Genomic DNA, 20,489 nt, shown 5'->3' with positions numbered 1-20,489 from the left:
ATTGAGTCAATTATTACAGGGGCATGTCATTGAGTCAATTATTACAGGGGCATGGTATTGAGTCAATTATTACAGGGGTATGTCATTGAGTCCATTATTACAGAGGCATGGTATTGAGTCAATTATTACAGGGGCATGGTATTGAGTCAATTATTACAAGGGCATGGTATTGAGTCAATTATTTCAAGGGCATGTCATTGAGTCAATTATTACAGGGGCATGGTATTGAGTCCATTATTACAGGGGCATGGTATTGAGTCAATTATTACAGGGGCATGTCATTGAGTCAATTATTACGGGGACATTGCATTACATCAATCCTGACAGAGACATCATGTTCAGTAAATTATTACAGAAGTATTGCATTTTGCACTGTAGAAAGTATTCATGTGATACAACATTCATGGATGTCAAAGGGGGTTGTTGGTTTAGAGAGGTTTTCATGTTCCACGTTAAGAAGTGTATACAGTTTGCGTGGGATGTGACTTCTGTAAACACTACTATGTAAAAGTTGTCGCTTTACAGAGGTTTACAAGTAACAAATGGGGAGGAGTATAAACTGTGCATTACATGACCACTGCAGGTTCCCCTTTATATACAGATTGTCGCTTTATAGAGGTTTCATTTACAAATCGAGAGGCGTATAAACTTTGGGCGAGATATTACCTCTTTAGATGTCACTTTATACACAGGATGTCGCTTTATAGAGGCTTTTTGTTACAGATAAGGAGGTGTGTAAAATATGTTAGTGACATGACTTTTGTACCACTTTATAGAAGTTTCGTTTTAAATAGGTTTTTATGCTACAGATCGGGAGGTGTAAACACTATACGTGAGCTGGACACTGTATGCGCCCCTGTGCAAGGAATGTCGCTTTATAGAGGTTTTTATTGTAACAGATCGGGAGGTGTATAAACTATGCGTGATGTGGATGCTCTAGGTACCCGAAACAGAGAATGTCGCATAAGAGAGGTTTATATACTTTACAGACCTGGAGGTGTATAAGCTATTCGTGAGATGGACGATCAAGGTGCCCCTATATAGAGAATTTCGCTTTAAAGAGGTTCTTATTTTACAGATTTGGAGGTGTATAAGCTATGCGTTGGAGATGGCGTGGTGTCGGATGAGGAGACCAATCCGCAAACAGCTTCTATACACTGGTATTTTATTGGTGACCACGAGCGTTGTCGTGCAGTTCCTTAACTACTCAAACGCCAGCGTCCATGACAACCTTGTCGGGATTAGTAAAGGTAAGAACTAGGAATTCACGAGTACAGCACTTACAATGCATAACGTACACTAGACAAATGTTTGTAGACATGAAAATAGTGTGTATTGTCTACATCGGATCCATATCATGTTGAAATTTCCTGCACTTGATCCTTTTCCGTTTTTGCATTGTGTCTGCTTCCTGCTGTATTATCTTTGATCACGAATTTTTGTCTGTCAATGGTAATTACCGAGTTATACACTGGAGAAGTGTGTATATTTATATTAGGTAGTCGGATGGCGCAATGAATAACGCACTCGACTTCCCCCCAAAAAACGGCCAGAGTTCGATTCCCCGATCGGACCGGTTTCCTCCAAACTTAAGACACTCTGTGCGCTTCTGTCTGTCCGACAAGAACGCTTAATATAAGTTAATTTAACTTGTTTTATTGTTGTTGTAAATTGTTTATATTTCATATATTCTTATTTATCACTACTTGCGCTGTCTATCCCACTTAATCATTGAGGGGCTTTTTTCGCTGTATCCAACGTACTTTTACCAGACTACCAATACTGTTAGCTTAAAACCAATATATAAATAGAAATATTTCTCTTCGACAGCATACTTAGGCTGACTGTCTAGATATATTTGCGTTTTTTCCATTTTACCTGGGCAGGATTTATACTAAAATCAAACAGCATTTTGTCCATAAGGGGAAGTAACTGCATAAAATTGGCTGTAGTTGCTACCTATGGGATAATAAACAATAGTTCTGAAGACAATGCAACTTAACATTAGAGTCGGCCCTCGCTTGGAATTTCAAAACAATATAAATACAAAAAGGTATGGGTATTGGAAGCTTAAATCAGGAACAGTTATTTTCAGAATTCATTTTATGACAAATGGGACCTCATTGACTTACACCTGTGTGAGTGTTAAAGGTGCGGTAATACAATTCCTCCTAGAGCATTTAAATGGCCCAATTACCTTAAAATTATATCATCATTGTGTGCAATATATTCCAACTGTTATTTTGATACCAAATATTACACTATTTCAAGAAAGAATTGTTCTCTTTATTGAATATTAAAGCAGAAAAGCATGTGAAATTTCATTACTAATGAGAAAATTTCCTTTTTTTGACACGTTCATTTACATAGTTTTAAAACCAGTCTATTTTTCATACTTGCTTGCACTTTGGCTACTAATAATAACTTTCAACACTAGGAATTTCAAAAGAAATTACAACCGGCTTTGTCATATAACTCTTTCAATTCAAAAAAAAAAAGAAAAACATAGCTTTCTTTCCACTTTTCCTTTAAGTTGTGTTTCTTCATGACCGAAGGCCATTGGGTCTTGATATTTGGCAAGTCGGTTGTTCATTTGAATGGATTTAAGTTTTGTAAACATTGATGACCTTGACCTTCGTTCAAGGTCACAAAATCAAATTTGCTAGAATTAGATGTGTGTATGGGGAGTCAGACAAGGATATTTTTTCTTGCTTTATTTGTTTAGAGTTAACGATATAAAATAAGATAATATTCCTTCATGTTTTGATTAGTGAAAGGGCAATAGGCAAAATAAAATAATAACTAGAACTGTTAGCCAAAGGATAACTAATACCACCCGCTCCTATATAATCCAGAACTGTAAGTAAAGGGCTAACTTACACAAAGCATTGTAAAGCAATCCATAGTCACCCATCGGTAATTATTTAAGTACATAGGTCACTGACTTACTTCCTGTACTCCCTCCCAACGACAAACATTCTTACATACCAAATTTTGTTAGCCCAGATGAACCAATTTTGCTGAAATCGTCCTAGTAGTTAAGAAAGAGTTGTCAAGTCAAAGATTTTTAACAAATGGCCATAACTCCTTTAAAATGGTCGAAATGGAAAAATACCACCCTGATGCACGACATCAGGGGGTAATCACCATATCTGTAAACTTTCATTGAAATCGGCCCTGTAGTTTATAAGGCAGACAGAGTTTTTTTTCAATAAAGGGCTATAACTCCTCTTAAATGGTCGGAGTGAAAACGTACTACTTGGATGCACAATGTCAGGGGACAGTTACCATATCTATAAACTTCCGTTGAAAAGGGTCATTTAATCGTAAAAAAGGGGTCAGATTGAAAAAACAATATCTGCATACACAACACCAGGTAGTAGTTATCATATCTGAAAACTTTCGTTGAAATTGACACCTTGGTTTTGGAGGGCATGTCCGAACAAAGATTTTTCAACAAAGGGCCATAACTTTGTAAAATAAGGGTCAGAATGAAAAAAAATAATACCTGCATGCAAAACTGCAGGTGGTAGTTATCATATCTGGGAACTTTTGTTGAAATTTGTCCCTGACTTTAGAAGGATTTGTCCTGATTTTTTTTCCCGACGGACAGACAGACGGACGGACAAGCTGATTCCAGTATACCACCCTAACCTCGTTACGGGCGGTATACTTAAGTGTATTATAGTTTTACTATTAAGAATTTATTATTATTTTTATATTATTGCATATCGTTGTCTATAACACAATCTCAACCTTAAGTAGTTCTCCGGAGGAACGATTACTTTGGCAGAATACATATACATGAGTTATTACTGTTGCACATAACTTTCAAACAAACGTTGTATAAAAAAGTGTTTTGGTATAATACAAAAACAGAAAATGTATCGGTATTTACCATAAAAAACAATGATAATCAAATCTCCATGATTATGTGAAATTGGCCTTTGATCATGTTTGTCATGCTTAAAAAGTTTTTAAAGAAGTTTGAAATATAGACTACCATTGTAAGTTGACAATGTTGGTTATATTTTGAACTATGTAAAATATGTGCATGTTTTTCTAATTAAAAGTATCACTACGCTTAATTAATTACTTCATGTATACCAGTATGACATATTTAGTATCAAAATAACAGTAATTGTATGCACTATACACTATCATAATTCATTTTCAAAATAACATTCTCCTGTGACATTTATCAGTCATTTTGTTAGCATACCCCCGTCACTCAACCTGGTGTTATGCAAGGAGGTCCACTACGGTTATCAGTTATAATTATGAATAATCATCTATCAGTTATTGATCATTTTTACGTATCTGCATATGGCAAAAGAATAAAAGAAATCAAAGAGGGGGCCAAATGTTGACCCCACCTCTAGAGCAAATTTTATTTTTTTCAAAATCAGTGTTTTCTTATCAATAGCTAAAATAATAATAAAAAAAAAAAAAATATTTCGCCTATAATAAATAGATACTGCCCAGTTTTTTTTTTGTTCATGGAACGATTTTACTAATTTTACAGAATCTCCATTTTCCTTTTTACACAGTTGTTAACATATTCATGTTTCTTCGTTTGAAATAAGTGTACAAATATCAAGGGGAAAAAGAAAATGCAGCAATACCTTTGTACCCAATCAACAATTGACGATTTCAAAATAAATTTCGGCTCATATTGGTTTAGTTCAAGATATTCCATCATAGTTTAAATGGTATAAAAATGATTTGAAATTGAAATATAATAAATAATTTTGTGAAATCTGCTCAATATCTACAGGAAAGGGATAAAACTGTAGATAAGCCAGAAACATGAATAACTATATTGAACAATTGAATATATGTCTCAGATGGTGTATGCAACGCGTGTCTGGGTAATGAAAACCAAGTTATCAATATATTGACTATCGGAATTCAACTGACGTTTTGTCTTTGTTCGCGTTAATATGTTTTCTTCTTAATATGACATAAAACAGGGATTGGGCGATGTATACTTTATTGTCATGACAACGCAAACATTCTGTTTGATCAACATATTTACATTCCAGCATATCGTTTGATCCATATATTTACATTCTAACACACTCTTATCTTATAACTATCGTATTTGTATTTTTCCAAAAAAATCAATAGTGACAGAATATCACTTGAAGCGTTGCAGTCATTGAAGCAAATGATTCAAAGTCAGTCGGACGTTTGTTTAAAGCTTCACATCGACAAATGTAAGATGACGTCATCCCTGGCAAAAATCGCACGATCAAGTGTTGCAATATAAGTGTTTCAGGTTTATATATAGAGAGTTTAAAAATGTAAATAATATGAAATAGGCACTGCCTATAAGCGAGCGCACATAATTCAGTAACCTTTGTGATGATAGTGTAGATTTAAGGCGCCTACGGCGCCCCTGCTAAGAACTTGAAGGTAACAAAACGAACAGAATCCCTCCTTAGTACATACGTGCGCTGAATGTTCTTCCATGAAAATGAAATGAATGGTAGTTTAAAAAAATTGTATTTCAATTAAGAAAACCCGTCAAACATTCCATGTAGGGCTTTTTGTTGTTGCTAATTTACTATTATTTTAACACCCTTGTCAATATATCGCCTGATCCATTTAGGGCAAAATAAAAGAAATAAGATCTACTGTGCATAGAAAATATTTATTAACAAGGCAAAGAATTGCAAGGCAATCCATAGACCCCCATGGCCACCGGTAAGACTTTCTATACACAAACAGTACACTTATATCAGGAAGCATATAGGTCACAATGAGGTCATAGTGACCTACTTCACTACAACGTGCACCATCCCAAGATGTCCTTGTTCACCAAATCTGGTCACTCCAGGTAAAATAGCATAGAAGATATGCCCCGTACAAATATTTTCAAAAGTAAAGGTCAAAGGTCAAGTCATACGTCACAGTGACCTAAATCTTGCACTATGCACTCCTCCATCCCAAAATGTCATTGGACATCAAATCTGGTTACTCCAGGTGAAATAGTAGAGAAGATATGCCCCGGACCAACTTTTTTTCAAAAGTAAATGTCAAAGGTCAAAGCATAGGACACAGTTAGGCCAAAGTGGCCTTTTTCTTTCACTCCTCACTCCACATTACGAAGATGTCCTTGTACACTAAATCTGGTAACTCCAGGTGAAATAGTAAAGAAGATATGCCCCAGTCCACCTTTCTCAAAAGTTAAGGATAAATGTGAAATCATTTAGGACACAGCGAGGTCAAAGTGACCTTCTTTCACTCTTCACTCTGCCATCCAAAGATGTCCTTGCACACCAAATCTGGTTACTCCAGGTGAAATAGTATAGAAGATATATCCTTGACAAACTTCCTTCGAGAACCCTTCGGGGACTGAAAAAAATAATAAAACAATGTACTTTTTTCAGTTCATGAACATCTACATGTTTGCCTAAATTGCCAAGCCCAATGCCCCAGGCTAGTAAAACATGTCAATGTTTACTTTGAAACATAAGTTGGACTTATATTTGGTTTTTTGAAACAACCTTCAAACAAACTATAGTTCACTAATTGCTATGTTATATATATCTCGGTTATGTATGACCCCTTGAATGGGCATGATTGTATTCCTGGGTGGTAACAGACATGGGGAAAACTTTGGTAGTTGTCTATGGATTGCCAGTAGGCGTTTTTCATTATAGGACACTAATTGCAACCATTTCAATGTTGTAAGGTCACCATGCTGGAGTGACAGGACCCTGGGAGTAATCACAGTTAGTACGAGTGTGTTAATCTTTTCATAACCTGCAAAGAGCATGGTAATTTCTAAGTACACACAGACAAACAATAAAGAACTGATGATGTTACAACATCTCTCATTTACAAGCTTTACCAGGTCTGTAGGTGACATGCAAACTCAATAAAATTAGCTCAAAGATGATTCTAAATCAGTATCAAGTAGTTATGAAACTGTATTATTCCCATTTTGTAACTCTTAACCAGCATTCAATTTCTCAATATTCCAATATTGGAGAAGCAATGGCTGCAATATTCATTCCTTTTGAATAACTAAATGATAAAACATTTTAATCATTTACATTTTAATGTAAGAAAACATTATATCGTGAACATATTTTGAACCAAAAGCGTGATACCACTGTACCAGTATCTTCATCCACAACAATTTCTTCAATTTTTTTTTTAGAACATTGATTCACAAAAAATGTAGAAATAGTGCAGCTAAACACCCAGAGGATTGAGGACAAAAAGGGGGTAAACATTGCCATATTGCTTTGAATATCTTCTCATGTAAAACTATGAGAAGGATAATGGGATAACATCCATATTTGCCTGGAACCATTGTGAGGAAGCGGGAATTCAAAATTGTACAAATAGAGGGGCCAAAATTCTCACAAAATTCCACATTGGTGAATGGCTATCTAGCAAAGGAGCAATTTGATCAAAGTGGTTCAGTGTTCAAACTTAATGGTTAAGACCCATAGGCAATCATAATGGTGTGTATATGGTGTTTATATTTAAATTCTAAGACTGAGTGATATAACTGACTTCTTCTTTGGATCTTGGACATATATTTACATTAACATCCCCTTAATTTTGTTTTAGATACATATATTTAGCACATTTGGGCAAGGACAGTTCCAATGTCAATGATCATGCAGCTCAATCAGCTCAATCTGCTATATATTATAAATAGTGCAATCTGAAGTCCACTGGGTTCAAATCCTGGACTAGCCCTGCAGAATTTTACACTTACAATTTAACTGCTTTTTATTATATTTTGTTCATTTCATTTTTAATATAATGTTTTCATTTAAGTCCCACAACTGAACAAGGTATGCTTTTCTTTTCAGACTTTATAAGAATCTTTCTTTGTGAAAGAGGGTATCAAATTTTAAATTTGGGGCCCCTGCCGCTACCCAAGGGGTTAGGATATATAGGACTTCAAATGGAATATTGACCAATATTTCAAAAATCTTCTTCAGATTCAGGTGAACCGTTCATGGACAGAAAGGTCCCTAGGTGTTTTATCAAAATTGTCCCATAGTCATCAGGTCATCCTTTGGGAAGGGATATAGTTTACTATAGTTTATATAGGGAAATGATGTTTTTAGGCATATTTTGTTTTTAACTCTACAGGAAATAATTCAAATTTGCTTGAAATAATAATGAGATATCAATTTGATGCTATCAGAAAGTAATATCCTGACTCACCCTTTGGTTCGGAGGGGCAGGGCCAATTGGAGTATTGGCTGAAATTTTAAAAGTCTTCTTCTCTAGACTCAGATTTACTAGAATCCAACACTAGTACTCTTGATGGATGGAAATGTCCATTCATGCTTTATCTAAATTGTAAAGTGTACTACCCAGTGGAAGACCCAGGGGCAACATCCTTTTTTTCTGTCGGTGTCCAAAAATAATCTGGACCAAGATTTTTGACGGTTTTCCTCTATTTCATATGGAATTTCCTTCTAATATCAACCATCTCTTCAACTATGATTTTCTATGGCTTCCCTTTGCCAGCAGTTTGAATATCTATATATGCCTAAGGGTGTTGCCCAAACAAGGAGTCCACTACTCTAAACAATAGGGGAATCATCCTCTATTGTCTATATATTAGTAGGGTCTCCAGTCAGGTCAGTGGTCAAGGCTCACCGGACTGACTCTACCTAACCTTATTGTTCTAATGTCACGGTGTGGTGATCACCCTGTCAGTGGAGAGAGGACTTTACCATCTGTTGGAATTAGGTATATAGGTCAAGTGTTATTTCAAAGGTAGAGTCCATTTCATGATAGATAAACCTGTATTTTCACCTGTGGTTTCATGTACACATGATCACAAGGAGTGTCAAAAATGTCAAAGACAATGAAGCACCCTCCTTAGGATCACTTTATCAGGTGAATACTAACCAATGTTAACATAAAAGCCTAGCATGTTTATCATTTCCATTAGGTGTAACCCTTGTATATGTGTATTTGTACAAATTCACAAGAAAAATTAAAACTTTGGGCAACACGGGAAATTAAAATTTTGGGCAACCCCCCCATATACTATGACAGTTAAAATTCATTTTAAAATATTCTTACATTGTTATTAATTCCTCTCTTAAATAATATATTAATTTTACCTGTCACAACAAGACACAGATTTGTAATATACAATATTTTATTGTTGCAAACTTCCAGATAAAGCTTTTAAACACCCTTTTTTCTGTGACTGGTGTTGGCGATATTTCAAGCACATTTTAACATTACTATTTATTATGATGACATTCTGCAACTTTCTGCAAACTTAGGCAGGTGTGAAGATTTGATTGTATCTAAAGTTTAATTATATCTCAACATGTTGCTCCACGTAATTCTGGTTCAGCATTGAGTGACAATTAAACAATTGTATCTTTTGCAAATGATTTGTTAACATTTCATTCTCATAGTTTGAAAAATTTCATGTGTTTATAATATTTGTGTATATGGCCGGTATAAGCAGAGGAGTGGGGCCCAACAAGGGAAATAGAGGGGAAAATATAATTTTGTACAAATTGATGGATTTTAACGAACTTTTAAGTTTATAGACAATTAGTCTAAAGGTTATTAACCAAATTTGTTCTAAAGCATCTTTGGACAAAGGGGGCTCAAGTTTGCTTAAACAGAGGGCGTTGATGTTGTTGTTTTTTATATACTTTTGACAAACAATTGGCAATATGAAATTCTACAAACCTTCTTTCATTAGTGCCCTATAGTAATCACAGTGCCTGTCTGTCTGTCTATCTGTCTGTCTTTCAGCATTTTTGTTTCCGGAGATTATCTCGGGACTCCAAAAGGCTGAAATTTCTAAAACTTCACTTAGTTATACAGTGTCATACATATAGATGTGCAAAGGACCAGGAGTTTCACAATTTTATCAGGTCAAAGTCGAGGTAGCTGTTACTAGAAATTGAAAAGTGGGGCTATATATACTGTCAAAAACACATTACATGACCCTCAAAAGGACAGATTTTGGTAAACATTTTGTTATGACATAATGAAGCAAAGTTGGTCATAACCAACAAGAAGTCATTACGTGTGCTGTGACCCATATCAGTATATCATATGTATATTTCTGACATTTGTAACGAACCCCTGTGATTGAACCGACTTACTTGAAGCAAATCGCACCATGGTGGGGAGGGGGGCGGGGAGTCATGTTGTGACACAGACACGAACTGACAAAGTAGGCTACGCATACTTACTTTTAACCCACATATGCGCGTACATACATGTATTTCTGGCAGCTCATCAGCATTGTCGTTGATAAACAAAGAAATTCTTCGTCTGACCGGTTCTCCTTTTCACTGAAGTGACTAGACTTGCACAGGCCTATAGCTTTCGTGAAGCCGACGGTTGTTTTCTTGTTGAAAGAGTGAAAAACACATATTAAAATTGGTAGACCTTTGAGTCATACATGAAACTTGTCTGTGAAGAGGTCAAAGTTGGTTATATTCATTCCAAACTCTTGTTTATTATTTTATATCGGATATATCCTCTCGCAGGCTTCCTGGTGAAGTTTTCTGTTCTGGTCTTTTTCAACCAATCAGAATGTGGCAAATTTTGAAGCCCGCGGTTTTCAAATATATTTATTGCGAAACCGGATTCGTCAAAAACGTCAATAAATTTAATTTTTAAACCCGGTTTAAGGAAGAAACACTTCAAACCATAACGAATACGTTTGCAAAGTTCACATAAATAAGATACGATTTGAAACATATTTTTTATTTCCCACAGATATGTTGTTTAGCTTCTGATCTATAAATAACCAATCAGAGCGTCGCAAATTTTAAAGTCCGTTCTGCACGATTTAAAGGAAAAAGATCGCATCGTATTGTAGTTTCGTTTTGTGTTACTATATATAGCTTTTTGCTTGAATTATATATATACCACGCGTACGATACAAAAAGCGCTCGCTTCGCTCGCTATAAATTAATAACTTTCATGATTTAAAAAGTGGTTTTGTAAATCAGTATGTGTATATGTTTTCATTAAGCTGATATAACGAAGCTTGATGGCGCGAATGACGATGTGAAAATACCCGTGCTGCTGTTGATTGTGGAATTGTCGTTACATGTGTGTCGTTCTGGTCAAAAGACCTGCGTGTCAGTTTTGGCGTCACTTATCTTTTCTCGTGTTAACTGCTCCAAATTTGGTAATGCTAGTGTCTCTTTAGAATACTCGGGAATCGGTTTGGCTCATAGAGTCATCTATAAACAGAATTTAGCTTGACAACTGTGTTGTTTCCATGACAACTTGTTGAATAATGGTGATGACTACAAAGTACAATCGTTCCGGTTCTAGACAAAACAACTGTTGGTCACGTTGTAGCAAACATCTGTTAGCCATTTATTACCAGGCAAACATATGTAAGCGATGTGTTAACAAGTTCCTGTTAGCCACACAATAACAGGAAACATTTTTTAGCCACATAGAAACTCAGTCACGTATTAACTAAGTTCACTTGTAACAGACAAACGCCTGTTAGCCACGTAGTGCATGTAACATGTATCTGTTTGCCGCATAGTAACAAACCCACGTTAGCCAAGTAGTAACACGCTCCTGTTAGCCATAGAGTAACAAACCCGTGTTAGCCACTTAGTAACACGTACTTGTTAGCCACCTATATATATTATCAATATATATTAGCCACCTAGTATATTTATAAAAACTTGTTAACCACATAGTTACAAGCATCTTAACAAGCACCTTTTAGGCACGTAGAAACAAAAAAAAATACGCATCGCAATTGAATGGATATATATCCGGAAGACATGGCTTTGTAAGATCCTCAAACGAGGTTGCCTTGGTCGCTTTCTAGATGTCGTGATGCCCCTACTTAACCGGTGCCAATTGCAAGGTATCTACTACAGCTAACAGAACATTGAAAAGTGAGCTTGCCTCGAAGTATATACCTAATTAATTCCTTATATACATACCTAATTAATTTCTTATATATATACCTAATCAATTTCTTCGAGGCCGACAACTAAACATGTCATTGATTTGACCTTGCCAGATTGTAAGCGTAATGAAAATAAAATGTACCAACGTCACGAAAATGTCATTTGCGAGCTACTTTTAGTAACGTTGCACCAACGTAAGTCTTTCTGGGACGATTACGTTCTTCTCATTTACCAAAAAAAAAAAGATAAAGCAAGTATTTAGAATAGTAAAGTATTGCGTATTACATCTCTGTAATGAATTATTACTGTGCAGTTGGTAATTTTCGCGAAGGATTTTAAAATCGATATATTCATAGCCACCCATAATGGCGTGAAGTTAAACACACATCGAATGTTAATAACGTTGAATGTAGCAAGATAAAATAATAGATCTGTTAACCTTTTAAAGATGAATGATGGAAAAACTAGTTCTTTTCAATGCAACCGGGAAATATTAGCCTCGCGAAATTAAACAACTATACAGTATGTTACTTGACTATTTTACGAGCGATCGTATTGCAGTTTGTCCTCTGCAGGTCAGTTCTACTAAGAATGACACCAGCGGTCAATTGTACTCAATTCTACTTAAACGGAGACTTTCATGCCTCTGTATGTGCCCTTTCGCTTACTTGTTTTCTTACATAGGTAACTTTTCCCCTCCTACTATCGGCAAAATAAAGGTTACCTTCTCATAGTTCGAAATATTGTTTCGATAGTTTCGACACGAAAACAGAGGTTCTCAGAAATTGCAATGTTTCCTCGATGGATCAGACCACACAATAAGAATATTTTGACACTTGTTTGTTTCTGTCGTTTTCTTCTTTTCTTTTTTGGAACTCTTCAAAAAGGCTGGCTGACTTTCATCATGCTGTCAGTCTTGTTATCGCTACTGATGTTTCCTTAATTATATTCTACAAAGGCAGTTAAATTGATAATATGATATGTGTATTTCGTCATCTTTGAAACACAACGCGTCTAGCAGGTATGTTTCATGTGTTTAGTCATGCGAAAAACAGTGGGAATGCCTTTTACCCGTTTGTGACTTCCCTAATGCTTTGCTATAAAAAAAAAAAAAGACCTCTAGCTGTGACGTCAGAGTCAGGACAATATGTACGAGTACAATATGGTGGCTTTAAAATATTGTTTATGCATTGAACTGATATCAGTTAGCCTTTAAATTAATGTTAAAAGGCAACCCGGCACGACTAATGCAATTAGACGCTGGAATATTATTGTATGCAAGCTGTACGAAGTTCAATTTTCAAAGTCACTTATGTTTGTACATGCACTTGCTGTTGTCTGCTTAACGTCTAGATTTAAATGTGTTGCAGAAAGGACTGGGTTATCCGTTGTCAGTATATTTTGCCTTGATAGAGTACAGTGCTCGGTGCCTTCTGCACGATATTTGAGTTAGGTAGCACTCTTAAGTCGGCATCAGATCCGCGCTATTTCAAATTAAACAGCATACGCATACATTACACAAATGAAGCCACGTCCTTAAATGACCTTAGCTGTAAGCAGGTCGCTAAACTAAATAAGCTTTACCAAGCCAAACCACGGGCGCTGAAATATTTCTGTCAGAAAATCAGTTAATTATATACTAATGTCTGATTATATTCATTATGGTATTATACTCCAAAACGCTGGCGGGATACTCTCAGTATTTCTGCCTCTCCTCTCCCCCTCCCCATCTCCTGGGACGTGTTTTGGGACGACGAGGCAGGCATACGAATAGAAAGGCAAAATTGACAATCAATACGCAAACGGCAATCCAAAACATTCATGCCAATAAGAAGTAATGACAAAATTATACAGATGGATGTTTACTATGTATTTTGCCGTACTCCACTCGTTGAATTATAGCTGTCGCACGCCTTAAAACTCATTTGTGTCGTACTAATAAGACAGGCTTGTAGAAGTTCGATGTCTTAGAAGCAAAGGAATTTATTTCCTATAAGGCTAAGTCAATTAATCAAGGTCTGTCACGTGAAATCACTTCAAAACAGTTATAAAACAGATAGTTAGGATAAAACTCTACGGTTTTGACTTGCGGCCAGTGATCGCTTCATGTCAAACTGGTGAGATAAAGCAAAGTCGACACTACAAATGAACGTCGTTTAAATGATTTTGCACACGACTTTTCATAATTATATATTTTAGGTCATGTGATGCAATAATACACTGTGTATTTCGTCACCTTGACCACCTCTTTCTCGGTACTCAGATAACGGACAGGTCAGGAGCCTTTCGTTTTTTTTAAAGTAACATTTTCGGGTATAGATCCTGGCTCACCTGCAAAATTTTAATGTTTATGCAGACCTTGCAATGCGTTGTCGTCCGACCTTATTTTATAAACAAATAACACTGGTCCAACCAGTTCAACAGTTTGTATCGCGATAAACGAAACTGGCCCAGGTAACGGCCCATCTATACCAACCTCGTGATTATGCATATTTCGAGGGCGGTACAATGTCGCGTGATATGCAACGTCATAGTATAACTTTCTGACTCTCATCAATGATCGTTTCACTGTACATATAGCGATAACGAAAATGAGGACTGTACATTTTAACGCTGTTTAATATATACCAACTCCCAAAAACGATATTACATTAACGAAAAATTAGTGTGATATTGTTGAACCTTTAGAAAATCGATGGCTGTTCACAAATCATACGACTTGTTGACTTTGAAAACGATGACAACACAAAAATGAGATCGTTTAATGTTGCGACATGTAAACATCGAAGGTTTGAACAATAAGAATGTTTCTATCAAGAAAAGGAAAATTCACGATCCTTAAATCACAGAAAAAATAGAGCTAATTTCGATACTAGTGATAAATAGGATCCAACCGTCCAGATCTTGCAGTGAATTTTACATGTGTACACTTGAACATTGTTTGGTAGTACTTTAATATTAAAGTATTTTTGTAATGACGTTTTATGTACCAAATGTGTTAAGCCTGCCCGAAATAGCATTTTAACATTTCGCTGTGGTTCTGAATAATTACCGTACGGAAGTTAAAAAATTGGTGCGTAATAATATAAATTGATAAGAAACAAGTTTGTCAAAAGCTTGATAGGGCGACAACGTATTTTGGTATCGTAGTGTTTTAAGTGCGATTCCTTTTGGCTAGTTTTATTCGAGTGCCAAACAAACCAAAATATTTTTTATAACCACATCCAAACTGTAAACTCACAAATAATTTGGAATAAACATAAAAAATAATTCAAAACCAGATGAAATATGGTATTGCTCATGCTTTGCTGGTAGCGCAGCCAGTTTCCGAATTATCTGCACACTCAATATATTATACACAGTTTTTAACCGTTTACAAGAGTTTGTGGCGATCAAGGAACACATTTCCCGGAAGCAGTCCCCAACCTCTTTTGTAATCCTTCGCATCAGGACAGATAACTTGGATGTGCAGGTCCTGGAAAGGAAATTGCTTTGTTAAAAATCAATACGGCAATATGATAGAAATAAGTTCCTCTTACAGCGCGGCAAACACGTGAGATTAGGGCTGAGTGACCAGCCAGATTTATTGACGGACAATGAGAAACCCATTCATCAGTTCTCTTGGGAGACAGATCCGTTAAATTATGCGGTGCTTGTACAATAATTGTTCAAACACATCAGACAGCGTCTTTAAAACATTCGCACAGTTGCTGGTTAGCAATTCAGCTAAATTTCAGTTGGCGCCTTTTTTAAATGTGAGGAGGCACATTTAGAAAATTCACCAAAATAGCAAGTGGCGCCTTCTGGAATGTCATCAAAATTGCTAAGACGTTTTCCTGTTTATCCGAGGAGGGGGCACTCCCTTACATAGTGTCAAACATGACATTTTGCAAGTAACTCTCATATTACGCCGACGTCATAACCCATGTTTCGCCCGTTAGCTGTATAATGTAAATCCTTGTTTAAATACTTCCATTCTACTGCATATGAGTTATATCATTTGTAAATATCTTTTTGCACGGCTGCGTTATTCTTTGAACTCATACAACGTATGGTTCGTTTCAGCGCAGTTGAAACGTTGGTAACCACAAGTCAGTTTCCTGAGAACAGCTGATTTGGAATTTTGACGATAACACACGTCGTGAAGTAATTTACAAAAGAAATTATTTAAAGAAAGGAAAATATAGACATGAAATGAACTAATGCTGATATGAATACCACTATAAATATAGTATGACGTAGAGGATTTCTTGCATTATCTGAGGCAAAGGAATGAGCGCAGAGAAACACAGGAATACTAGGGCTGCAACGATACATTAACCTAACGATACGATACGTATCACGATACTGTGGTCACGATACTGCAGTCACGATACGACACGTATCACGATACATATAGTAACAGTAGAAGCAACTTCAGAAGTAAGACGCTTACCTCAGAAGTAACAGAAGCATGCGGCTATCACAGGGGACTCTTTAGTAGAAATATCGACTACGGCCGCTACAGAGGACACCTATTCTACTAACAAATGGTATGGTTTGGTTTAGTGTTTAACATCCTATCAACAGCTATGGTCATTTAAGGACGGCCTCCCCTAGGCCTGTTTGTAAGATGCATGCGTGCGTGTTTTAGGAGGCTGCGATATGTTCGTGTCTGTCTCCTTGTGATAGCGCGGAACTGATGCCGACTTTATACCGCTACCTCGCTGAAAGACACCTAGCAGGACACCCCACCCGGTAACATTATACAGACAACGGGCGAACCAGTCGTCCCACTCCTAAATTTCTAAGCGTTAAGCAGGAGTTGAAACTACCATTTTTACAGACTGTCAGGGGACAGAACCCAGAGCCTTCCTCACAGGGGCGAACGCTCTACTAAAGGCCAAAAGTGAGGCGTTGTCAAATGAGACATAAGGAAGAAGAAAGTTGTTTAGAAAGAAGAGAAAAGACAAGATCCCGAATTTAGTCGCCACTTACGATCATGCAATGGGGGCAGCAGGTACAATACTAACGCCCTACCTGCAGGGACTAACAAATAAAACCATATACTCGCATATAGATGGATGGAGTTTTCTATGTACATGCACATGTATTATTCCATACAGGTTTTAAAATATATTTGCCATAAACATGTATTCTGAGGGCGTTCAACCAGTGATTGGTATACAATCAATATTTCATTTCAACTCCTTCATTTCTATAGTCTGAAACAGTAGCCGGAAAAACCCAGGGGATATATTTATGTATAAACCGGAAACGCTAGCGATATCGGAAGGTCTCTGTATCAACCCGGCCTTCTCTGGGCGTATTACTAAGATAATGCTGATCGACGATCCGTTATGGTAATTATGTTTCGAAGCAGATACTAGATTCTAACAAAACTTAGGCGTCGCAGATAGATTCCAAGGCGATAAGGAATATGAATTGATAAGCATACTTCAACCAAATCTACATGTTTAATAGATCAGCTATTCTTTTCGTATTTACATTGATATTGCGTTTTAATAAAGTAAAATATTCGTTAGTCGGATGCTTAAAAATCGGAGTAGGAAGGCTGATGATATATAAAGGTCGGTACAGTAATGGCCAGTCCATTTCAAGAGTGTTATTGACATGACTGGTTTCATAATAAGAAATCGATATGACAAGCTCCACGACGATGCCGATTAATCCATGTATTTATCCTCCTCGTGTCTATCGGCTTTCATCACCAGTTTGAAAGGCCAATGATAAGGCAGACATGTTATCTCGTTATAATGGTCACTGATGAAGGTGTGATTATCCCTTTATAATACCCAATGATAAGGCTACGTGTCTAATCATACCGGATTTGGTTCTCGTCTTAATCTCCCGTAGACGTCGATATCTTGTTCTTATCTATAATGATCTCTCGTTAAAATATTTAATGACATCTGATTATGACATCTCGTTAAAATATCAAATGACATCTCGTTATAACGTTAAATGACATCTCGTTAAAATATCAAATGACATCTCGTTATAACGTTAAATGACATCTCGTTAAAATATCAAATGACATCTCGTTATAACGTTAAATGACATCTCGTTAAAATATCAAATGACATCTCGTTATAACGTTAAATGACATCTCGTTAAAATATCAAATGACATCTCGTTATAACGTTAAATGACATCTCGTTAAAATATCAAATGACATCTCGTTATAACGTTAAATGACATCTCTTTAACTCATTCACCCCTGAAGACACATTTGAACGCGTCCAATTCAAAATAAGAATAGTTTTCATTATGAAATTTCAGGGATGAATTAGTTCAAAAATTAAATGACAGCTCGTTATAACATTAAATGACAACTCGTTAAAACATTGAGATCTTAATGAATATCTTATTGTGACGTTTCAGGATATCTCGTTGTTACAAACCATTTTACCGCAAAACGGCCCTACTAAAGATCTTATTTCGTTGATGAACGGTTTCACCATAGACGGACAAAATAAAGTCAACCCGTACTGCATTTTTTCGATGATTTTAGTTTGTGGAAAGGCATTATCATTGAGCCCGGTTTCTCAAATGTTCGTTACAGATGAAGTTAACTTGTGGTTTGGGAAATTTTAAAAATACGATGTTATTTTAAATCAAACAAATCAAGAACATTTGATGAGACACATAAGATTGACGTGTTCTGAGGATTTTTTTTGCTGTGAAAGACATTGTTGCTTGTTGGTACAAATACAAAATGTTCACTAACCACTGGCTAAAGTTAATGGACGTTCAAGCAATCGAAGCCTGCATTTCAATTGACATCCCGTAATCTGTTTATTTACAATTTGTCTTTTTTACACAACATAGATCTTGTTTCACTCACTTAAATCCCGGTAAATGTTGTTACTTAGCCCGAGTTTTCTCTCGTCTAAGGCCATAGAAATAATAAGTGTGTTTCAGGTAACATGCATGAAAAAAATAGGGTAGGTCGGTAGGCAGATCATTTCATTTGTTATTTTATGGATCAATATTATCCTTTTTAACTTTTTACAATGCATTTCAAAACATAACAACGGCTGTTAATTTGTCAAGAATAGGGACAGACTCCTAGAACAGGAAGAAAGTACATTTTAATGAGTGGCTGTGAACTTTGTTTGGCTAATAAATGAATCGCAGATACAATTAAGTGATAAAATATATAAGGTCGGCAGGAAAATCTAGGGTAGGTCGGGATACATGAAACACACTTATTTGATGTTTGTTTTGGCTTTAACAAAGTCTGGAGCACATTGTCACACATCCACGTGTGCCATTGACTTATTTGGGTGTGGTTATCGAAATGGAATAGTTTTACTGTGAGCAACAAGTTAAGTGGTTGTAATGATATAACCATAATATTGACATAAACATAGGTAAATATACATCAACTTTAATAAGCAATATACTTGAATCGTCCATATATCGGACAGGGATCCATTAAAGAGGACGACAATCGATATATACAGTGTAGAAGTTGCTTTGTATCCTGTCATAGCTTCAAGAGTCCCAGCCACAATGTTTGAACTAGCGTTGATGACTTATAGAATCGTTAGCCCTTTCATTGAAACGTCGATTTTCGTAACACGCGTCGAACAAAAGGAAGCAAACACTATAAAATACAAAATTGGTACGACTTTTGTTTGTCCGGTGACGGTACGGCCTATCTATGACCTATCTACTCGATGATAAACTGAGTATTAATTGAACATTGATATTTTGTTTATGTATATGATGTATGACATTAAAATAAATTATAGCTGCTCTACAGATGTATTAATTTATTTATAACAAGGATAACCGAACTGCATTTTGAGATATTGCCGAGATGTAGATGTAGAATATTGCGCTAAAGTGTAATTTCGATTTTGTTACAAAATAATAAGAATGCGGGCTAAATATTCGGAGAGTTAAACATATAACTTTATATACTTTACAACAACTATGAAATAAGTTATTTCAACTTAAATCAATCACTCGTGCTGGCCCGGATGCTAGCACGCGCTCCATGTGTATCGTATCGAATTGTTATGTTTGTACCTAAATCATCAATCGTTTTTTTATGAAACTCTAAAAGAGTGTACTTATTTTTTGAATCTTTGTATCGTGATACGTATCGTATCGTAAGTATCGAACGAAACGTATCGTATCGTGAGGTATGCGTATCGTTGCAGTCATAGAGAGAACATTTAAAAGTGATGAAGAAATGTTCGGGGAAAAAGAGCGAAGGTCGCTTGAATTGAATATACTTCTTCAGAGTCTTTTAGGCAACTTAACATAGCTATTACATTTTTAAGTGGCCTTCGTTATTGTTTTCTAATATTTTATCACCCTTGTTATGTATTACACCATATCATCTGGTCATATCTTAATTCAAAACTATCCCTGTCATTTATTTACAGAGGTTTCCGTCGGGCTGGGCATCACAAAGGACTGGAAAACAAAGCCGAGTACGGAGGCAAGTATAACAACCTGTAGTCCATATGATACATTCTAATCCATACAGTTAGTCGAATGGACACCGGTATGAAACATCAGATATTGGCGTTACCTCGCACATATGTTTCAGAGTAA

The 20,489-nt window shown here is 36.1% G+C and overlaps 1 protein-coding gene across 4 annotated transcripts in view; it reads left to right on the top strand.

The window, feature by feature from the left end:
- LOC110459894 (alpha-1,3-mannosyl-glycoprotein 4-beta-N-acetylglucosaminyltransferase C-like) overlaps positions 1-20,489 on the top strand; it is a 61,499-nt gene that overhangs the window by 25,668 nt on the left and 15,342 nt on the right. For all 4 annotated transcript variants that reach the window (XM_021512373.1, XM_021512369.1, XM_021512370.1 and 1 more), the window contains exons 2-3: positions 1,079-1,250; positions 20,318-20,373. In XM_021512373.1, coding sequence (XP_021368048.1) covers positions 1,109-1,250; positions 20,318-20,373 — 198 coding nt within the window. In that variant the 5' untranslated portion in view covers positions 1,079-1,108. The remainder of the gene's footprint in view (positions 1-1,078; positions 1,251-20,317; positions 20,374-20,489) is intronic.

This window comes from Mizuhopecten yessoensis, unplaced genomic scaffold (genome assembly GCF_002113885.1).
Source record: "Mizuhopecten yessoensis strain PY_sf001 unplaced genomic scaffold, ASM211388v2 scaffold10275, whole genome shotgun sequence".
Classification (NCBI taxonomy): Eukaryota; Metazoa; Mollusca; class Bivalvia; order Pectinida; family Pectinidae; genus Mizuhopecten; species Mizuhopecten yessoensis.
This window is presented reverse-complemented; position numbering and strand designations above follow the sequence as displayed.